This window comes from Oncorhynchus nerka, linkage group LG26, assembly GCF_034236695.1.
Source record: "Oncorhynchus nerka isolate Pitt River linkage group LG26, Oner_Uvic_2.0, whole genome shotgun sequence".
NCBI lineage: Eukaryota > Metazoa > Chordata > Actinopteri > Salmoniformes > Salmonidae > Oncorhynchus > Oncorhynchus nerka.
The window spans coordinates 44170015-44189441 of record NC_088421.1 but is presented as its reverse complement, the minus strand read 5'-3'; the positions used below and the strand labels follow the sequence as shown (position 1 = coordinate 44189441).

Sequence of the window (19427 nt, the reverse complement as noted above, 5' to 3'; positions counted from 1 at the left end):
TCCCAGCTACACAGAGACATCTTTAATAAGGTCAGACCACGCTGTGGTCTCAGAGTAAGGCACAAAGCTTCACCCAACAGGATATAAGCAACAATATCATCAATATAGGTGTGACAGTATTTGAGTGCGTCCATAAATGGCACCCTATTCCCTATATAGCATCCTACTTTTGACTGGCTCCTATGACTGAGTAGTATGCCCTTACTTTTAACTGGGGGAAAAAAGTAGGGCCCTATATAGGGAATGTGTTGATATTTAAGACACAAGCCTGTCATCACAAAACGAACCAACAAACACCCAAAACATAGGGGTGAGAATGATCAACCAGGTATTCAAACCCACATACCCAGGCCATTGAGCGCCTTCAGAGACTGTGTTAGCCCGCTGAGTTAAAGCCAAGGCATTACCCTAGGGTGCTAACGCGAGTCTTCAGATCTCAGGCAAAGTTATTCACCATGCAAGCATAGTAACCCCAGTGGTTCACAACCAGTGGCACTAGAACCCTTGGGGGTAATTGGCCAATCCACAGGGGCTCCTTGAGAAGACTCCTGAGACCACAGGCTTACTGGTCAAAGACTCATGAGACCACAGGCTTACTGGTCAAAGACTCATGAGACCACAGGCTTACTGATCAAAGACTCATGAGACCACAGGCTTACTGGTCAAAGACTCCTGAGGGGGTAGAGGGCAGAGCATGGAGTACATTACTTGGTGGTGAACCACTGGTTTATCAGAGCCAAATAACCTCTGTTACACTTGTGCCACCATATACAATATGTTAAACACTCATCTTGTAGGGGTTAAAACCCCTGAGATTCTAAACCACATTCACAGGTTTGAAAAACTAACCTAAAAATGTTTTTTTTAATAAATGGATTTCCAGAATTCCTGGTTGGAATGTTGGATTTCTTGCTTATTCCCGCTTGATTCCGTGAATCTTCTAACACTGATTTATGGAATATGTGGGAAATTTGAGAAAGTTAGCTGAATTTTGCAGCCCTAGTCAGTCATTCACAGCCGTCGCATAACAAACATAAATCTGGACTACCCTCTGAGCAACATACTCAGCTGTCTGAGTTCATATCCACTACCCTCTGAGCAACATACTCAGCTGTCTGAGTTCATATCCACTACCCTCTGAGCAACATACTCAGCTGTCTGAGTTCATATCCACTACCCTCTGAGCAACATACTCAGCTGTCGGAGTTCATATCAACTACCCTCTGAGCAACCTACGTGGCTGTCTGTCATATCCAAATATCAACATTTCCACTTACAACTATAAAATACGGCTTCAATCTCCACGTGGATGACTCATGGATAGTTCATTCATCATTCAAGACTTCTACCAGTAAGAACATCCTACTGTATTGCTGTAGTTTAAACACATTATAGTTCAAGAAGGCATCATTAACTTTGGTCATCTAACTCTGTTATAATATCAGCCATGTTGAAGCTCTAAAGGTGAGCACAGGCTAGCGTTCAGTCAGGTTTTACCAGGCTGACGTGCCACCATCAGTAGCACCCTCAACACCATAGACTAGGATAGACGGCTCTTGTGCCACGAAGCCGGTTTAAGCATGGGGTAGAGCGAGCCATTGAGGACTTCCACCACTTTGAAGTAGTCAAGAAGTGGCTGGTACTTGCTATCGGTCAGGAAAGGATTACAGAATTCCATCCAGGTCAGCAGGACTGATCAGCCAATGAATTATACTCCCCAACAAACATTACATAACTGCAGGTGCCAGTAAATCACCAACCATGTCTTTATACCTGTTCAGACAACACCCTCCAGGGGGCAGTAAATCACCAACCATGTCTTTATACCTGTTCAGACAACACCCTCAGACAACACCCTCCAGGGGGCAGTAAAATCACCAACCATGTCTTTATACATGTTCAGACAACACCCTCCAGGGGGCAGTAAATCACCAACCATGTCTTTATACCTGTTCAGACAACACCCTCCAGGGGGCAGTAAATCACCAACCATGTCTTTATACCTGTTCAAACAACACCCTCCAGGGGGCAGTAAAACACCAACCATGTCTTTATACCTGTTCAGACAACACCCTCCAGGGGGCAGTAAATCACCAACCTGGTCTTTGTACCTGTTCAGACAACACCCTCCAGGGGGCAGTAAATCACCAACCTTCACTTTACCGTTGAAGAAGAAATTGACTACTTTAAAATTGAGAAATCCCTCAATGGCGCTGACCATGCTGTCACAGAAGCTGACCATGCTGTCACAGAAGCCCTCTCTATACCGAACACATTCCTCAACCTAACCAATCACCCACAGATCTAGGATCAGATTACCCTAACCCCAATCCCCACCCTTAACCATTAGAGGGACAACATCTGAACCTGCAGTAAAAAAGTGCAAAGTATATCTATTCCTCACCAAACCTTCTACGCCAACTTTCCTTCTGCCTCCTGACTAGTCCCAAGATGTCCTGTTTTTTTCCCCAGAAATCCTGGCTGAAGGATTCCAGATTCCCTGCTTACTACACCCTGATTCCGGGAATCATCCAACCAGGATTTCTGGAAAACCAGTGTATTTTTGGGGAAAGTTACCTGAATTTAGCAACCCTACTCTTGACCCTCTTAACACTCCTTCCACTTCCTGTCCTTAACCAGTAGGTGTCACTGTTCAGTCACAGCATTATTATCCAAACATTGGTAGACAAAAGAAAGGGGTGTATTCAAGTGAAGTAAAATATATATAATTTTTAAATATTAATCATTATTGTGTGATAAACATTCGTTCCAGTAAGACTTCTTCCTCCATGAAACAACAAAAGGAACAAAAACAGAACACATCAAATGTAACAACAAAACACGTGCCGTCCTGTAGCGAGACACTGATTACGTCTCAAATGGCACCCTGTTCCCTACATAGTACACTACTTTTAACCAGATACCTATAGACACTGGTCGCACCCTGTTCCCTAGATAGTGCACTACTTTTGACCACATATGGGTCTGCTACAGGTTGGTCCCAACAGGAATTGCCAAAGCCATAAGCCCCACTCCTAGAAGCCTCGCTCAGTCCTTGATAAGAGACCCCCCAGGGCAAAGCATCCTGGGTAAAGCGCAGAGAAAGGAGTACCGTTGATCCGTGACGTCATCAAAGCTCCTCAACGGCGCTCTAGAACAGTTGATATCAACACTGACGTTCCATGACGTTCCATTGACATTCTAGAACTCTAGACTCACTTCCGTGATGTCCAGTGATCTGGTCCATTCCATTCCAGAGTGAGAGCTGTACACTAGCACATTGAAACCCAATTGAAAGCTGAAAGCTGGGATACAAGCCTGGTGACCTAGGGAGACTGTGCTGGGCAGGGACACATTCATTAGTGCATGCTGTAGCTAACTGCAAAACGTTTTGCAACAGAACAGGTTTTGCACAACAACAAAAAAAGAACAGTTTCTTGGACAAGTTCAGTTAGTCCTTCCCCGTTTAGCACCAGTCGGTGTCTAGCGAATACGACCCTGATAGATATGGAGGGAGGGGTTGATGAGGTGTGGGGCTAGGGCGGGGGTTCACAGAATAATTTTGGGTCCTGGTCCGAAGTCTAACATCTTCACCATTCTGTAACACACAACAGAAACAGATTACTTTGACAGCACACTACGACTAACAGAATGTTTCAGACTCCATCCCAGGCTATTTTCAGCCATTTTGTTAGGACTCCATCCCAGGCTATTTTCAGACTGTCCTTCCCCAATAGGCCTTGTAGGATATTATTCAACCATGCTGGTCATTTATGAACATTTGAACATCTTGGCCACGTTCTGTTATAATCTCCACCCGGCACAGCCAGAAGAGGACTGGCCACCCCACATATGCTCTCTCTAATTCTCTCTTTCTTTCTCTCTCTCTCGGAGGACCTGAGCCCTAGGACCGTGCCCCAGGACTACCTGACATGATGACTCCTTGCTGTCCCCAGTCCACCTGACTGTGCTGCTGCTCCAGTTTCAACTGTTCTGCCTTATTATTATTCGACCATGCTGGTCATTTATGAACATTTGAACATCTTGGTCATGTTCTGTTATAATCTCTACCCGGCACAGCCAGAAGAGGACTGGCCACCCCACATAGCCTGGTTCCTTTCCAGTCTAGGTTTCTTCCAGGTTTTGGCCTTTCTGGGAGTTTTTCCTAGCCACCGTGCTTTTACACCTGCATTGTTTGCTGTTTGGGGTTTTAGGCTGGGTTTCTGTACAGCACTTTGAGATATCAGCTGATGTACGAAGGGCTATATAAATAAATTTGATTTGATTTGATAAGGCTCATCATCGTTCATTAATATCATGTAGACTACCGAATCAGCTTTATATTTGTTCATTAGGTTGTAGGCTACGACGTTACGATTAATGGGATATTTTTTAATTTTTTATGTTTTGGTCTTCAGTGTCCATTTTATTCTCTGATGGGCCGTCGTGTGCTGGGCTGTCAGGTTCCAGTTTAATGTAATGCAAACTACACAGATCAGCATGTAGATCCCTGACAGAGGAAATGTCTGTTTACTTTACTTGATTCAATTGTAGATAGCCTATGAAATTGTCAAGTCATTGGTTGAGTAACAAATGGCACCCTATTCCCTAGCACACTACTATTCACCAGGGCCTACAGGGATTAGGGTGCCATTTCAGATGCAGTCGTAGAGCTAGCTATAGTTGAACCCCTCACCCTTTCTCGTAGAGTCCGTTGGTGGTGGACGGTGTGTCAGAAGAAGTGCCTCTCTGGATGGGTGGCGCCCCCTGTCCTCCAGAGAGGGTACTGCGACCAGGAGACTGTTCATAGACAAACTCCCTACAGGACGCTAGTTTAGACTCCAGGTTCTGAAACCACAGGCACGGATGGATGCAGGCCGCAGGGCACACACACAGTTATGTTAAGTGTTTGTGATGTCGTGATCAGAGGGGGGAAGACAGAACAGTCGTGATCAGAGGGGGGAAGACAGAACAGTGTTGTGATATACATGAATGTGTTGTGATCAGAGGGGGGAAGACAGAACAGTGTTGTGGTCAGAGAGGAAGATGGAGAGAACAGAACAGTCAGCAGACTTCCTGTTACAGCTGTACGACTTACAGGAAACAGATGTTAAATCCCGCAGACAGAACCCCCTGCCCTACCTGTATGAGGTAGTAGAGCAGGGGTTCTCAACCTTTATTCCCCAAGTGCCCCTTTCTTAATGTCACTTGAATTGAATATAGGCTATTCAATAAACACCAGCTTGATGTTGGTTTAATCTGAACATGTTGTTTTGAAGCTCATTTCAAGTCATTCTACATAGTTTAACAAAACTTAGGGAGGCTATTTAATGATAATAATAGATTTAGAAAATAAAGTCTAGACCTGATATCCCCAAACTATGTAGAATGACTTGAAATGAGCTTCAAAACAACAACAATGTTTAATTAGAACAATGTTTTATTGGAATTATTTATATCAACCCTCAATTTAATTATGCATACTCTTTTAAAGAAAGTGATTAGATCAATTGATAGCGACAGTCACATTGTATCAGATGACTTTCCCTACCCTACCAAAAGTCCAATTTCTCTGACTCCTCCACTTTAGAAGGTCGTAGGTCAGCTTCTGAATGTCATAGCAACAAACCAATATATGCCCATGTACATCAGGGCCACGCCATTTTACTTCCTCTGCCATTTTACCTCTTGCTGCTAGCCTAAAGCGTTTGACCGCGTGCTGCTGCTAGCCTAAAGCGTTTGACCGCGTGCTGCTAGCCTAAAGCGTTTGACCGCGTGCTGCTAGCCTAAAGCGTGCTGCTTGTTGCTAGCCTAGCCTAAAGCGTTTGACCGCGTGCTGCTAGCCTAAAGCGTTTGACCGCGTGCTGCTAGCCTAAAGCGTTTGACCGCGTGCTGCTAGCCTAAAGCGCTAGCCTAAAGCGTTTAGCCTAAAGCGTTTTACTGCATTGTTGCTACCGCGTGCTGCTAGCCTAAAGCGTTGTACTGCATTGTTGCTTGTTGCTAGCCTAAAGCCATTGTTGCTAGCCTAAAGCGTTGAAAGCCTAAAGCATTTTACTGCATTGTTGCTAGCCTAAAGCGTTTTACATTGTTGCTGCATTGTTGCTAGCCTAAAGCATTGTTGCTAGCCTAAAGCATTGTACTGCATTGTTGCTAGCCTAAAGCATTGTCTTGTACTGCATTGTTGCCTAAAGCCTAAAGCATTGTACTGCATTGTTGCTAGCCTAAAGCATTTGTACTGCATTGTTGCTAGCCTAAAGCATTGTACTGCATTGTTGCTAGCCTAAAGCATTTTGCACTGCATTGTTGCTAGCCTAAAGCATTTTACTGCATTGTTGCTAGCCTAAAGCGTTTTACTGCATTGTTGCTAGCCTAAAGCGTTTTACTGCATTGTTGCTAGCCTAAAGCGTTTTGTTGCTGCATTGTTGCTAGCCTAAAGCGTTTTACTGCATTGTTGCTAGCCTAAAGCATTGTTTTACTGCATTGTTGCTAGCCTAAAGCATTGTTTTAAAGCTTACTGCATTGTTGCTAGCCTAAAGCATTTTGTTGCTACTGCATTGTTGTTGCTAGCCTAAAGCATTTTACTGCATTGTTGCTAGCCTAAAGCATTTTACTGCATTGTTGCTAGCCTAAAGCATTTTACTGCATTTTAGCTGCATACTGCATTGTTGCTAGCCTAAAGCATTTTACTGCATTGTTGCTAGCCTAAAGCACTGCATTTTACTGCATTGTTGCTAGCCTAAAGCGTTTTTGCATTGTTGCTACTGCATTGTTGCTAGCCTAAAGCATTTTACTGCATTGTTGCTAGCCTAAAGCGTTTTACTGCATTGTTGCTAGCCTAAAGCATTTTACTGCATTGTTGCTAGCCTAAAGCGTTTTACTGCATTGTTGCTATTTATTTATGCATAATTTTAGATCTGTATAAACAAATCACAAACTGTAAAAAGAAAATAGTAATAATTACCCCTCAAATAAAGGAAAGTCCCACGCCCCCCCACCAAACATTGACGACCCATATGGAGGGGAGGCCCCCTAGGTTGAGAACCCCTGGTGTAGTGTGTAGTTGTGTGTGTATGTGTATTAGAATTAGAAGACAATCACCGCAGTCATTTAATGAACGTCATCTTACCCCGACTTTCCTCAGCAGTTCTCCTACGATGTTGAGAGCTGAGATACGTGTCGACGTGGTGAGAGGAGCACCCGATAGGCCATCGCCTGAACACACAATAATAATAAAAGAGTTTTACATCTCCTGGTGTGATCCGGGAATTTAATGAGTACACACATTTTACACATGAACACACACACGGGGGCACTCACCTCTGCTGTAAGAGGGTGGGGGGTGGTGAAGGGGCTTGCTGAGGGGTGGGGGGTCTGGAGGGCGTGGAGAGGAGGGATGGAGGGAGAGCAGGAGGAGGGGCGGTATGGAGGGATGAGGGCGGTCGTGTTGATGAATGGGAGGTATGGAGGGATGTTTTGTCCTCAGTCTTGTCTGAGGAAGAGTCTTTGGTGACAGCGAAGGACGGTCGTCTTTCCTGCTTCTGTTGGACAGCCAACTCCTGTCTTAGATCTAAGACACACACAGAGAGACAGTAAGAACGCCTGTCCCTTTAAGAGTGACTGATGATGTCATAGCTAGCACAGCTCTGAGGGATCATTCCATCCCTGGTTCAGCCCCCTGCGCCTGTGGAGGTAACCAGGCCAACAGTTAACCAGGCCAACGGGACCACCAGTTAACCAGGCCAACAGTTAACCAGGCCAACGGGACCACCAGTTAACCAGGCCAACAGGTAACCAGGACAGGACCATTAATTCATAACACAGAGACACATGAACACTGTCCCAGCCTGATGTCTCAGCCTGCAGCACAAGACCCACACCGCCTTATATCCTCTTACACCTACAGTTTTATATAGAGCCATAGCTGAATGGAACTCTTTACCAATCCATATATCTCACGAAAAAAGTAAAGACCACGTGACCCGACAGGAAATAGTAAAGACCACGTGACCCGACAGGAAAGACCACGTGACCCGACAGGAAATAGTAAAGACCACGTGACCCGACAGGAAAGACCACGTGACCCGACAGGAAAGACCACGTGACCCGACAGGAAATAGTAAAGACCACGTGACCCGACAGGAAATAGTACAGACCATGTGACCCGACAGGAAATAGTACAGACCATGTGACCCGATCATCAGCTGCATGTTAAATGTGTTTCCTGTCAGGTATTTTAATTGTCTGTATTGTCTACTAGTTAAATGTTTGTAAAGTCTTTACATTTAAGTCATTTAGCAAGTCTTAATTTGTAATGTCTTATTAAATTGGTGTTGGACCCCAGGAAGATTAGCTAACATGACGGCGTCGGCTCATGGGGATCCTGATCCTAGACACACCTCTGGCTTCATCCTTCAGTCTCTGAACGGACTCCAGTAGGTTCTCCTTCTCATCCAGCTCGCTCTCCAGGAAGGCATTCCTCTCTATCACGTGGTTCATCCTCTGTTCAAAGTCCTCCAGAGACATGATGGTCGCCCTGATGGAGGGGTGACAGAGAGGAGGAAAAGGTTTAGGTAGAGTTAGTGTACATCATTAAGAACCATTCTCTATGTAAGAATCCTGCCAGTGAGATGGTGCAGGGAGCACAGAGAGAAAAAGAGAGGTGCTTATGATATAGGGGGCCTCTCCAGGTCATCATTAGCCCCCCTCTTACCAGGTCATTGTTAGCCTGCTCCAGTTACACACCACCCCCTCCCTCCCCCTCCCTCCTCTTACCTCTTGGACCTCTCCAGGTCATCGTTAGCCTGCTCCAGTTACACACCACCCCCTCCCTCCCTCCCCTCCTCTTCTTGGATCTCTCCAGGTCATCGTTAGCCTGCTCCAGTTACACACCACCCCCTCCCTCCCTCTCTCCAGGTCATCGTTAGCCTGCTCCAGTTACCACCACCCACCTCCCGCCCTCCTCTTGGATCTCCCGCCCTCCTCTTGGATCTCTCCAGGTCATCGTTAGCCTGCTCCAGTTACACACCACCCACCTCCCTCCCTCCTCTTGGATCTCTCCAGGTCATCGTTAGCCTGCTCCAGTTACACACCACCCCCCCTCCCTCCTCCAGGTCCCCTCTTGGATCTCTCCAGGTCATCGTTAGCCTGCTCCAGTTACACACCACCCCCTCCCTCCCTCCTCTCTCATGGATCTCTCCAGGTCATCGTTAGCCTGCTCCAGTTACACACCACCCTCCCTCCCTCCTCTTGGATCTCTCCAGGTCATCGTTAGCCTGCTCCAGTTACACACCACCCCCTCCCTCCCTCCTCTTGATGTCTCCAGGTCATCGTTAGCCTGGAGTTGGTCCCTCCCTCCTCTCCTCTTGATCTCTCCAGGTCATCGTGCCTGTCTCCAGTTACACACCACCCCCCCCCTCCCTCCTCTCTTCCAGGATCTCTCCAGTCATCGAGCCTGCTCCAGCTGTTACACACCACGCCCAGGTCTCCCTCTCCAGGTCTAGCCTGCTCCAGTTACACACCACTGGCTTTCATACTTCTCCTGGGTGGGGGGCAGAAGTGGTCAACAGTAGTACACTTGTGTTTCTCAACTCCTCCAGTACCCCACCAACCCTGGTCCTCCAGTACCCCACCAACCCTGGTCCTCCAGTACCCCACCAACCCTGGTCCTCCAGTACCCCTTGGACCAACCCTGGTCCTCCAGTACCACCAACCCTCCTCCTCCAGTACCTCCAACAGAGTTTCCTGCTCCAGCTCCAGTACCCCACCAACCCTGGTCCTCCAGTACCCCACCAACCCTGGTCCTCCAGTACCCTCACCAACCCCAACCCTGGTCCTCCAGTACCCCAGAGTTTCTCCTCCTCCAGTACCACCAACCCTGGTCCTCCAGTACCCAAACAGAGTCCTCCAGTACCCCAAACCCTGGTCTCCAGTACCACCAACCCTGGTCCTCCAGTACCACCAAAACCTGGTCCTCAACCCTGGTCCTCCAAACCTGGTCCTCCAGTACCACCAAACCTGGTCCTCCAGTACCAACCAACCCTGGTCCTCCAGTACCACCAAACCTGGTCCTCCAGTACCCCAAACCCTGGTCCCCCAGTACCCCCAACCCTGGTCCTCCAGTGCCCCAACAACACATGTTTTATGTAGCCCTGGACAAACTCACCTGATTTAAACTTGTCAACTAATCATCAAGCCCTCAATGAGTTTAATGGGTAGTGTAGACAGGGGTGTGGTAGTGTAGACAACATGAGGGTGGCAGTAGAGCAGGGGGTGTGGTAGTGTAAAGAACAACAGGGTGTGGTAGTGTAGAACCAGGGTACCTGTGGTGTGTAGAACAACAGGGTGTGGTAGTGGAACAACAACAGGGTGTGGTAGTGTAGAACAACAGGGTGTGGTAGTGTAGAACAACAGGGTGTGGTGCCCTACAACAACAGGGTGTGGTAGTGTAGAACAACAGGGTGTGGTAGTGTAACAACAACAGGGTGGTGTGTAGAACAACAGGGTGTGGTAGTGACAACAACAGGGTGTGGTAGTGTAGAACAACAGGGTGTGGTAGTGTACAACAGGGTGTGGTAGTGTACAACAACAGGGTGTGGTGGTGTAGAACAACAGGGTGTGGTGGAACAACAGGGTGTGGTAGTGTAGAACAACAGGGTGTGGTGGTGTAGAACAACAGGGTGTGGTAGTGTAGAACAACAGGGTGTGGTAGTGTAGAACAACAACAACAGGGTGTGGTAGTGTAGAACAACAGGGTGTGGTGGTGTGTAGAACAACAGGGTGTAGTGTAGAACAACAGGGTGTGGTGGTGTAGAACAACAGGTGTGGTGGTGTAGAACAACAGGGTGTGGTGGTGTAGAACAACAGGGTGTGGTAAACAACAGGGTGTGGTAGTGTAGAACAACAGGGTGTGGTGTAGTGTGTGAACAACAGGGTGTGGTAGTGTAGAACAACAGGGTGTGGTAGTGTAGAACAACAGGGTGTGGTAGTGTAGAACAACAACAGGGTGTGGTAACAACAGGGTGTGGTACAACAACAGGGTGTGGTAGTGTAGAACAACAGGGTGTGGTAGTGTAGAACAACAGGGTGTGGTACAGGGTGTGGTAGTGTAGAACAACAACAGGGTGTGGTAGTGGAAGGGTGTGGTAGTGTAGAACAACAACAGGGTGTGGTAGGGAACAACAACAGGGTGTGGTAGTGTAGAACAACAACAGGGTGTGGTAGTGTAGAACAACAACAGGGTGTGGTAGTGTAGAACAACAACAGGGTGTGGTAGTGTAGAACAACAACAGGGTGTGGTAGTGTAGAACAACAACAGGGTGTGGTAGTGTAGAACAACAACAGGGTGTGGTAGTGTAGAACAACAACAGGGTGTGGTAGTGTAGAACAACAACAGAGGGATGGTGGTGTAGAACAACAGGGTGTGGTAGTGTAGAACAACAACAGGGTGTGGTAGTGTAGAACAACAACAGGGTGTGGTGGTGTAGAACAACAACAGGGTGTGGTAGTGTATGAATCCAGCAGACTGTTAGTTAGGCCATATTCATCAAGACAACACAGAATATCTTCCGTTACACAGGGTATATGAAATACCAAGTATTTCCCAGGAAAGATAGATAACAGCCAGCAGTTCCGCCTGACCTGACAGTTTGTTAGGGAAATGACCGGATGACAAGACTAGCCGACTTAAATTTCTGCACCATCTCAATGATCTCTGCATGCAAATACTCACGTTAACCAGTAGCCATGTCAGTCTAATGGGCCTGCAGTCTAATCTTTGCTTCCTCAATTTCTCTCAAAGCTCATTGGAGGAGGGGATCCAAGGTCCCTCCCTCCTCTAATGAGCATTGAGAGGAAACAAGAATTGACAGCTAGTACCTTTTCACACACAGCCCAAGTTTGGTAATAGATATAGACAGGATGCTATAGCTTTTGTAACTTCCTGTCTGACTCAACCACTGACAGCGTGTCACAGGAAGTACATCCATCAGGAAGTGAGAGTCAGACATCGTCAGCGGTTCCAAAGTGACGTCACCTCAAGCACAGCCAGGCGTGCACTAACGCCCCGTACCTCTGATTCAGAGGGTTGCATGAGGAAGACACATTTCAGTTGAACAACTGACTAGGTATCCCCCTTTTCCTTCACCGAACCACCTTTCAATCCAGAGTTATGAAACATACCGAAGACAAAAATGTTTTATCAAAAACATCCTGACAGCTGTGATGGAAAGAGGAAGTTGTCATATTTTTTTAAAATACAGACAGGTTCCCATCCAATTGGTGACAGATTCTACCTACTGACAGTCACTTAAATGAACCTATGTCAGGTATATATTTAGTTTTATTGTAAGTTAGTTGACTTCTAGACTGATTTTGTTAGTAACTCACTCAGATATCATATTAAAAACTGCCAACGTTTCTCTCCACCCTACAGCAAAATGTGTACAATAGCAATAAATTAGCGGTAAACTGCTAACTGTTCTCTGCCTCATGGCAAAATGAGTCAAATAACTGCTGAATCTTTTCTCTGCCTCGGGAGGTCTGGAGTGCTCACCTCTTGTGATTAATATAGTCCCTTATAATATATATATATATATATCTATATATATAATATCTCTCACACACACACACACCTGTCCCATGGAGAGTTCTTTAGACCAGCAGCCTCCCTATCATCCTCAGAGATAGCAGGCTCATAAACACTGGCCCAAACTGTCAACTGACTGATAGGAAAATACCTATTCAAATACAACTGGGACTGCAGGCGATGCATCAGACAGACCCGGGCCACGTTCAGTAGCAAAACGTTGCGGAACATTGAAAACGGTCCCTCCTGCCTGAACTGTGCTCTTTGGAATGTCTTGCCGTAAAAGCCAAACTCAATATCCACGTCGACTCTCCCTCATGTCACTCTGCTGCTGAGTTTGATTGACTGTCTTGACCTGAAGCAACTTGTTGATGATGTCGTCGTCGTCCCCCCACACACATACACTTCACCATCACTGACCCCATCAACAACATGCAGGTCTATGACCTCAGTGTGCCTGAACACAAGGTTGTCTCACTGGACTTGACATTCCTTCCCCCTCTAACCAAGTCCAAGCATCGCATACGTTTCCAGAACTAGAAAAAAAAAACATTGACCCAGCCAGCCTGTCAGTGGATGAAATTGTAGAGTTCCTACAACCAACCCCTGAGCATTGTGCTTGACCTCCACGCCTCCATAAAAACACAGGACATCACGTTCGCTCACTCAGCTCCCTGGTTTACTCCATGTCACAAACCGGCTCATAGCCCATAGCAAAGAGGGAAACAACGTGGAGATAATAAATATATTTGTGTTATTCCTTAACTAAAGTAAACTATATACACAATTAACAATGGTGTGTGTAGTCAGTTATCAGTAGTGTAAGTGAGTGGTTGCATGCAGAGATGGTGATAATGAGGGGTGTTGAGAGGTGCCAAAAACAAACAAACCACAAAATGCCAAAACATAACAGTGTGTCTGCGTGGAGAGTCTCCTCAATGAAGGGGGGAAAGGACCCTCCCAGCTCCGCCCACCAACATCCTATTAAGGATAAGAAGAATAAAGAGAAAGAATTCGGCAGACAGAGGTGGGAGGGTCGTCACATCCAAGAACTGAAAAATATTAAATCCATTGGCTGCATCCTGGAGCGTCTCAGAAACTTGGGCCTCACCATCCTTTTAAGACCACTGTCAACAGCCCCCTTCTGAAGCCCCGCCCTGGACCCAGAAGTACTGGCCAATTACAGGACAATATCCAACTTCTCCTATCTTTCTAAGGTGTTGGGGAAAAAAAGTGGTTGATGTACAGCTTCAAGGCCATCTCAATCATTTGAGAAGTTCCAATCAAGTTTCTGGCCGGCCCACAGCACTGAAAAACGGCCCTACTCAGGGTCACCAATGACCTGCTGATGGCGGCTGATGCAGGCAGTCTCCAGATCCTCCTGGACTTGCACGCAGCTCTTGACACGATCGACCACCCCACCCTCCTGAAATGCCTCCGGGACACCATTGGACTGTCTGGACCAGCTCTGAGCTGGTTCCACTCCTACCTCTCAGACAGGACAGAGTACATGTCGCGAGGTGGGTCCAGGTCCCAGACCCACCACCTGCGGTGTCCCACATGGATCTGTTCTTGGACCCATCCAATACATGCTCACCCCCTTGGGTTGTGTGGAATCTCCTTCCACTGCTATGCTGTGGACACCCAGCTGTAGGTATAAACGGCCCCCCAAGTCCCTCTGATGCATGTGCTCGTCTGAACACCTGCCTTGAGGAGCAGAGATGAGGGCATGGATGAAGCAAAACGTCCTTCAACTAAACAGCAGCAAAACCAAAGCCCTACTAGTTGGCAGCCCCCACCAGGTCCAGCATGCACCAATAACACACCTCACCATTGCAGGACAGAAGGTCCTTCTGGCTCCATCAGGTTCCAGTCTGGGTGAAAAGCTCCATTCCTCCCTGACCTTTGACAGCCGCATCAAACAAACGTCATTCTATTACCTCAAGAACATTATCCAAACTCAGTCCCACCCAGTCACTCAGTCTGATGCAGAGAAGCTGGTCCATGCCTTTATCTCCTCAAGGCTGGACTACTACAATACAGTGTTCACCGGGATCCCTGGCAGGAGTCTCCAGGACTACTACAACAGTGTTCACCTGGATCCCTGGCAGGAGTCTCCAGGACTACTACAACACAGTGTTCACCTGGATCCCTGGCAGGAGTCTCCAGGACTACTACAACACAGTGTTCACCGGGATCCCTGGCAGGAGTCTCCAGGACTACTACAACACAGTGTTCACCGGGATCCCTGGCAGGAGTCTCCAGGACTACTACTACACAGTGTTCACCGGGATCCCTGGCAGGAGTCTCCAGGACTACTACAACAGTGTTCACCTGGATCCCTGGCAGGAGCCTCCAGGACTACTACTACACAGTGTTCACCGGGATCCCTGGCAGGAGCCTCCAGGACTACTACAAAACAGTGTTCACCGGGATCCCAGGAATGAGTCTCCTGGCTCCCCATCTCAACACCATCACATCACCTCCATCCTGGCTCCCCATCTCAACACCTCCACATCACCTCCATCCTGGCATCTCTGTACTGGCTCCCAGTCTCATTCCAGATTGAATTCAAAACCCTCTTGCTGACTCATCACTAAGCTAAGGATACTGGGACTAAACACCTCCCTCTGCAACTGGATCCTGGACTTCCTGACGGGCCGCCCCCAGGTGGTGAGGGTAGGTAGCAACACATCTGCCACGCTGATCCTCAACACTGGAGCTCCCCAGGGGTGCGTGGTCAGTCCCCTCCTGTACTCCCTGTTCACCCACGACTGCATGGCCAGGCATGACTCCAACACCATCATTAGGTTTGCAGATGACACAACAGTGGTAGGCCTGATCACCGACAACGATGAGACAGCCTATAGAGAGGAGGTCAGAGACCTGACCGGGCGGTGCCAGAATAACGTAACCAAGACTAAGGAGATTATTGTGGAATATAGGAAAAGGAGGACCGAGCACGTCCCCATTCTCATCGACGGGGCTGTAGTGGAGCAGGTTGAGAGCTTCAAGTTCCTTGGTGTCCACAACAACAAACTAGAATGGTGCAAACACACCAAGACAGTCGTGAAGAGGGCACGACAAAGCCTATTCCCTCTCAGGACACTAAAAAGATTTGGCATGGATCCTGAGATCCCCAGGACTATTTGCATTGTGTGACCCCCCCAACCCCTCTTTTACACTGGTGCTACTCTCTGTTTATCAAATATGCATAGTCGCTTTAACTATACATTCATGTACATACTACCTCAAATGTGCCGACCAACCAGTGCTCCCGCACATTGGCTAACCAGGCTACCTGCCAACCCCTCTTTTACGCTACTGCTACTCTCGGTTTATCAAATATGCATAGTCACTTTAACCAGATCTACATACTACCTCAATCAGCCTGACTAACCGGTGTCTGTATGTATCCTCACTACTTTTATAGCCTCACTACTGTATATAGTCTGTCTTTTTACTGTTGTTTTATTTCTTTACCTACCTATTGTTCACCTAATACCTTCTTTGCACTATTGGTTAGAGCCTGTAAATAAGCATTTCACTGTAAGTTCTACACCTGTTGTATTTGGCGCACATGACAAATAAACTTTGATTTAATTCATAACAACGCCCCTCCTTATCTCAAGGAAGTGCTCTCCCTCCATAACTCCCCCCTCAGATCAAGCGATAACCTGCTCTTCCACGGCCCCGGGACCAAGCTCCGTACCGCAGGGGATCGGCTGTCAGACCAACTTCTTTTGTTGATTTTATGCACCCGCAAATTATTCTGTACAATGAGAAGAGCTTTACAAATGTAATAAATAATAATAATAAATGTTATTATAATGAAAGGCTTGATAAGGTCAATCAGGTGTGCTAGTTGTGTAATAGTTCAAATAAATGGAAGGGCTGGGGGTCCCTGAGTAGAGGTTGGAAAAACACTGCTCTAAACTAGAGTCAAGTCAACAGTTCATACCTTGTAGTTCTCCAGTTCCATGTGTAGCCTGTTGTTCTGTGTGACAAGTTCTCGGTTCTGTGTTTCACACTGCTTGAGTTCAGTCTCCAGTTCCACCTCGTAGTCACGACTCATCTGCTGGAACTCCTGCAGCTCCTCCTGCGCCTCCTCAGCCCTGGGAGAGGTTAGGGGTCAAGACGGTGGTCGTGGAGTAACAGAGGACACTACGGTTTAAGCAGATACCTGTGGTTACCTCTGCTGTAGCATGGCAGACTGCTCCTTTCTCTGTCTGTGTGTGTGTGTGTGTGTGTGTGTGTGTGTGTGTGTGTGTGTGTGTGTGTACCTCTGTTGGTGCTTGGCCGTCTGTTCCTTCCAGTAGTCCACCTCCTCCTCCAGAGAGACAAACTTAAGGGACTCTGGTTCTCCCATCTCTGCCCACACCACTGGTCACTCTTCTCTCCCCGATCTCTTCTCTTACCGTTCTCCTCTCCCTGTGTCAGTAAACGGAAGGAAGGAAGGAGAGAGTCAGTAAACGGAAGGAAGGAAGGAGAGAGTCAGTAAACGGAAGGAAGGAAGGAGAGAGTCAGTAAACGGAAGGAAGGAAGGAGAGAGTCAGTAAACGGAAGGAAGGAAGGATTGAGTCAGTAAACGGAAGGAAGGAAGGAGAGAGTCAGTAAACGGAAGGAAGGAAGGAGAGAGTCAGTAAACGGAAGGAAGGAAGGAGAGAGTCAGTAAACGGAAGGAAGGAAGGAGAGAGTCAGTAAACGGAAGGAAGGAAGGAGAGAGTCAGTAAACGGAAGGAAGGAAGGAGAGAGTCAGTAAACGGAAGGAAGGAAGGAGAGAGTCAGTAAACGGAAGGAAGGAAGGAGAGAGTCAGTAAACGGAAGGAAGGAAGGAGAGAGTCAGTAAAAGGAAGGAAGGAGAGAGTCGGAAGGAAGGAAGGAGAGAGTCAGTAAACGGAAGGAAGGAAGGAGAGAGTCAGTAAACGGAAGGAAGGAAGGAGAGAGTCAGTAAACGGAAGGAAGGAAGGAGAGAGTCAGTAAACAGGTGCGAGTCAGTAGGCTAAACTTAGATGATCAACAGTGATTGATACTTTTTCAACCAAAAGAGATAACGAGTTCTCTATTCAGCATTTCCAAGTCAACAATGTGCTTCAGGCAAGAAAGGACAGCAGAAAAGGGTTAAAGGAGTTTAGTGCACACTACAACGACATAATTCATCACAGTCATCACCTAGCTCGCTAACGAGTGCGCTGTCAGTGTCAACTGACGACAATAGGCTAGCTGTCAAACTATAGGAACGCAAAGAAAAGCACAACGCAAGGCTTAATGAACATCAATTTGATTTAAAATGCCATTTTTACATCCGCCGATATCTCAAAGTGCTGTACAGAAACCCAGCCTGAAACCCCAAACAGCAAGTAATGCAGGTGTAGAAGCACGGTGGCTAAGAAAAACTCCCTAGAAAAGCCAAAACCTAGGAAGAAACCTAGAGAGGAACCAGGCTATGTGGGGTGGCCAGTCCTCTTCTGGCTGTGCCGGGTGGAGATTTTAACAGAACATGAATATATCATGTTTATTCAAACAAAGCAAATAGACCAATTTGGAATATGACTTGTTTATTTTGTAGCCATTGCCATTCTACTCATAATCAAAGTCTTAAAAGCAGTGTTTGTAAGATGTAAACCATATTTAAACTTGTACATTGAAGTACTTGCTAACTGATGTTTGGCAACAAGCAAACAAGGCAGCAAACAAAAGAGACTGCACTTTGGTCAGAATACAAAAGGGGAAGTGTATTCTCTCCTTCACACCAGTGACAAGCAGTGTCAACTGGATAACGTTAGATTGCTAATGCTTGCAATATGTCGTCTCTGGTCAAAATAAGTAGCTACGCTCTGGCATTTATTTTCTGCCAATTTTACAATAACGCAACCAGAGTCAGAATTGACAAAAAGCAGTTACAAATGTATATGTGCAGACGGCATCATTTGCCTGTACATCGAACTATCGGACGAGTCTGTCATAAATTCACGTTACCATCGCGATTTAAATCCCAGTAATTTGACAGTTAATACTAACCTACCTAGGATTGCTTGCGGTGGCTAGCACCCGGTGCTCCAACAGTGCCGAAAGATGACGGTACCTTTATAACGGAGCTACAAAACGGAACAGAAGTATCCAGCAAATGTTGTCACATAGATCATTCCTTGGCTGAAAGTAGTGACAAAGTTGCCACCTAGAACAATGCGAAGGCTGAATATATATCTCTTTTGTCCAAAGTAGACTCATCGCTAATCCTCCAACCACCGCGATAGTTTAACCGCTCACCATTGGTCGGTTAAACTGTCAATCAAGTGTGTAGGGCGATGAATGGCCAATCACGTTCATGATTTGCCTACGAGGTCGAGAGGTTTTACTCCGCACAAAATCTGTCCAAGAAAATGTTTGTATTGGAGGTCAATGAGTGTTGAATTTGGTAAACAAAATATGTCATTGTTAATTTGCTACGTAAGGCTTATATGATCTAATAAAGTTGTGTAATGGTTAGGTTGTTACAAATGCACTGATATGAGTGAACGCACGTGGCAACTTCGAGAAAAACCCAAATTTATATCTAGTGCTATTTTTTTATGAGGGAGCCCCCAAAAACAATTATGTAAAGACGTCATAATTTCCTTAATCAAAGTTTGTACCGACAGATGTAACCTATCATTACAGGGCTCTCCAACCCTGGTGCTCCACCGTGCTGTAAGGATTCACCGCTACCCCAGTTGTAACTACCCTGGTGCTCCCGAGTGGCGCAGTGCTACAGGGGTCATTACAGACCTTGGTTCGATTCCAGGCTTTATCACAACCGGCCATGATTGGGAGTCCCATAGGGCGGCGCGCAATTGGCCCAGCG

The 19427-nt window shown here is 46.8% G+C and overlaps 1 protein-coding gene across 1 annotated transcript; it reads right to left on the bottom strand.

Annotated features, from left to right (window-relative positions):
• Positions 1 to 18848, bottom strand: nde1 (nudE neurodevelopment protein 1). The gene is given in 10 exon segments (XM_065010975.1): positions 1 to 3598; positions 4697 to 4848; positions 7127 to 7212; positions 7318 to 7364; positions 7366 to 7567; positions 8397 to 8575; positions 9519 to 9538; positions 16545 to 16698; positions 16867 to 17014; positions 18609 to 18848. Coding segments are annotated over 9 exon segments (975 nt in total). The 5' UTR covers positions 16953 to 17014; positions 18609 to 18848; the 3' UTR covers positions 1 to 3549.
• Between the last annotated feature and the right edge of the window lie 579 nt (positions 18849 to 19427).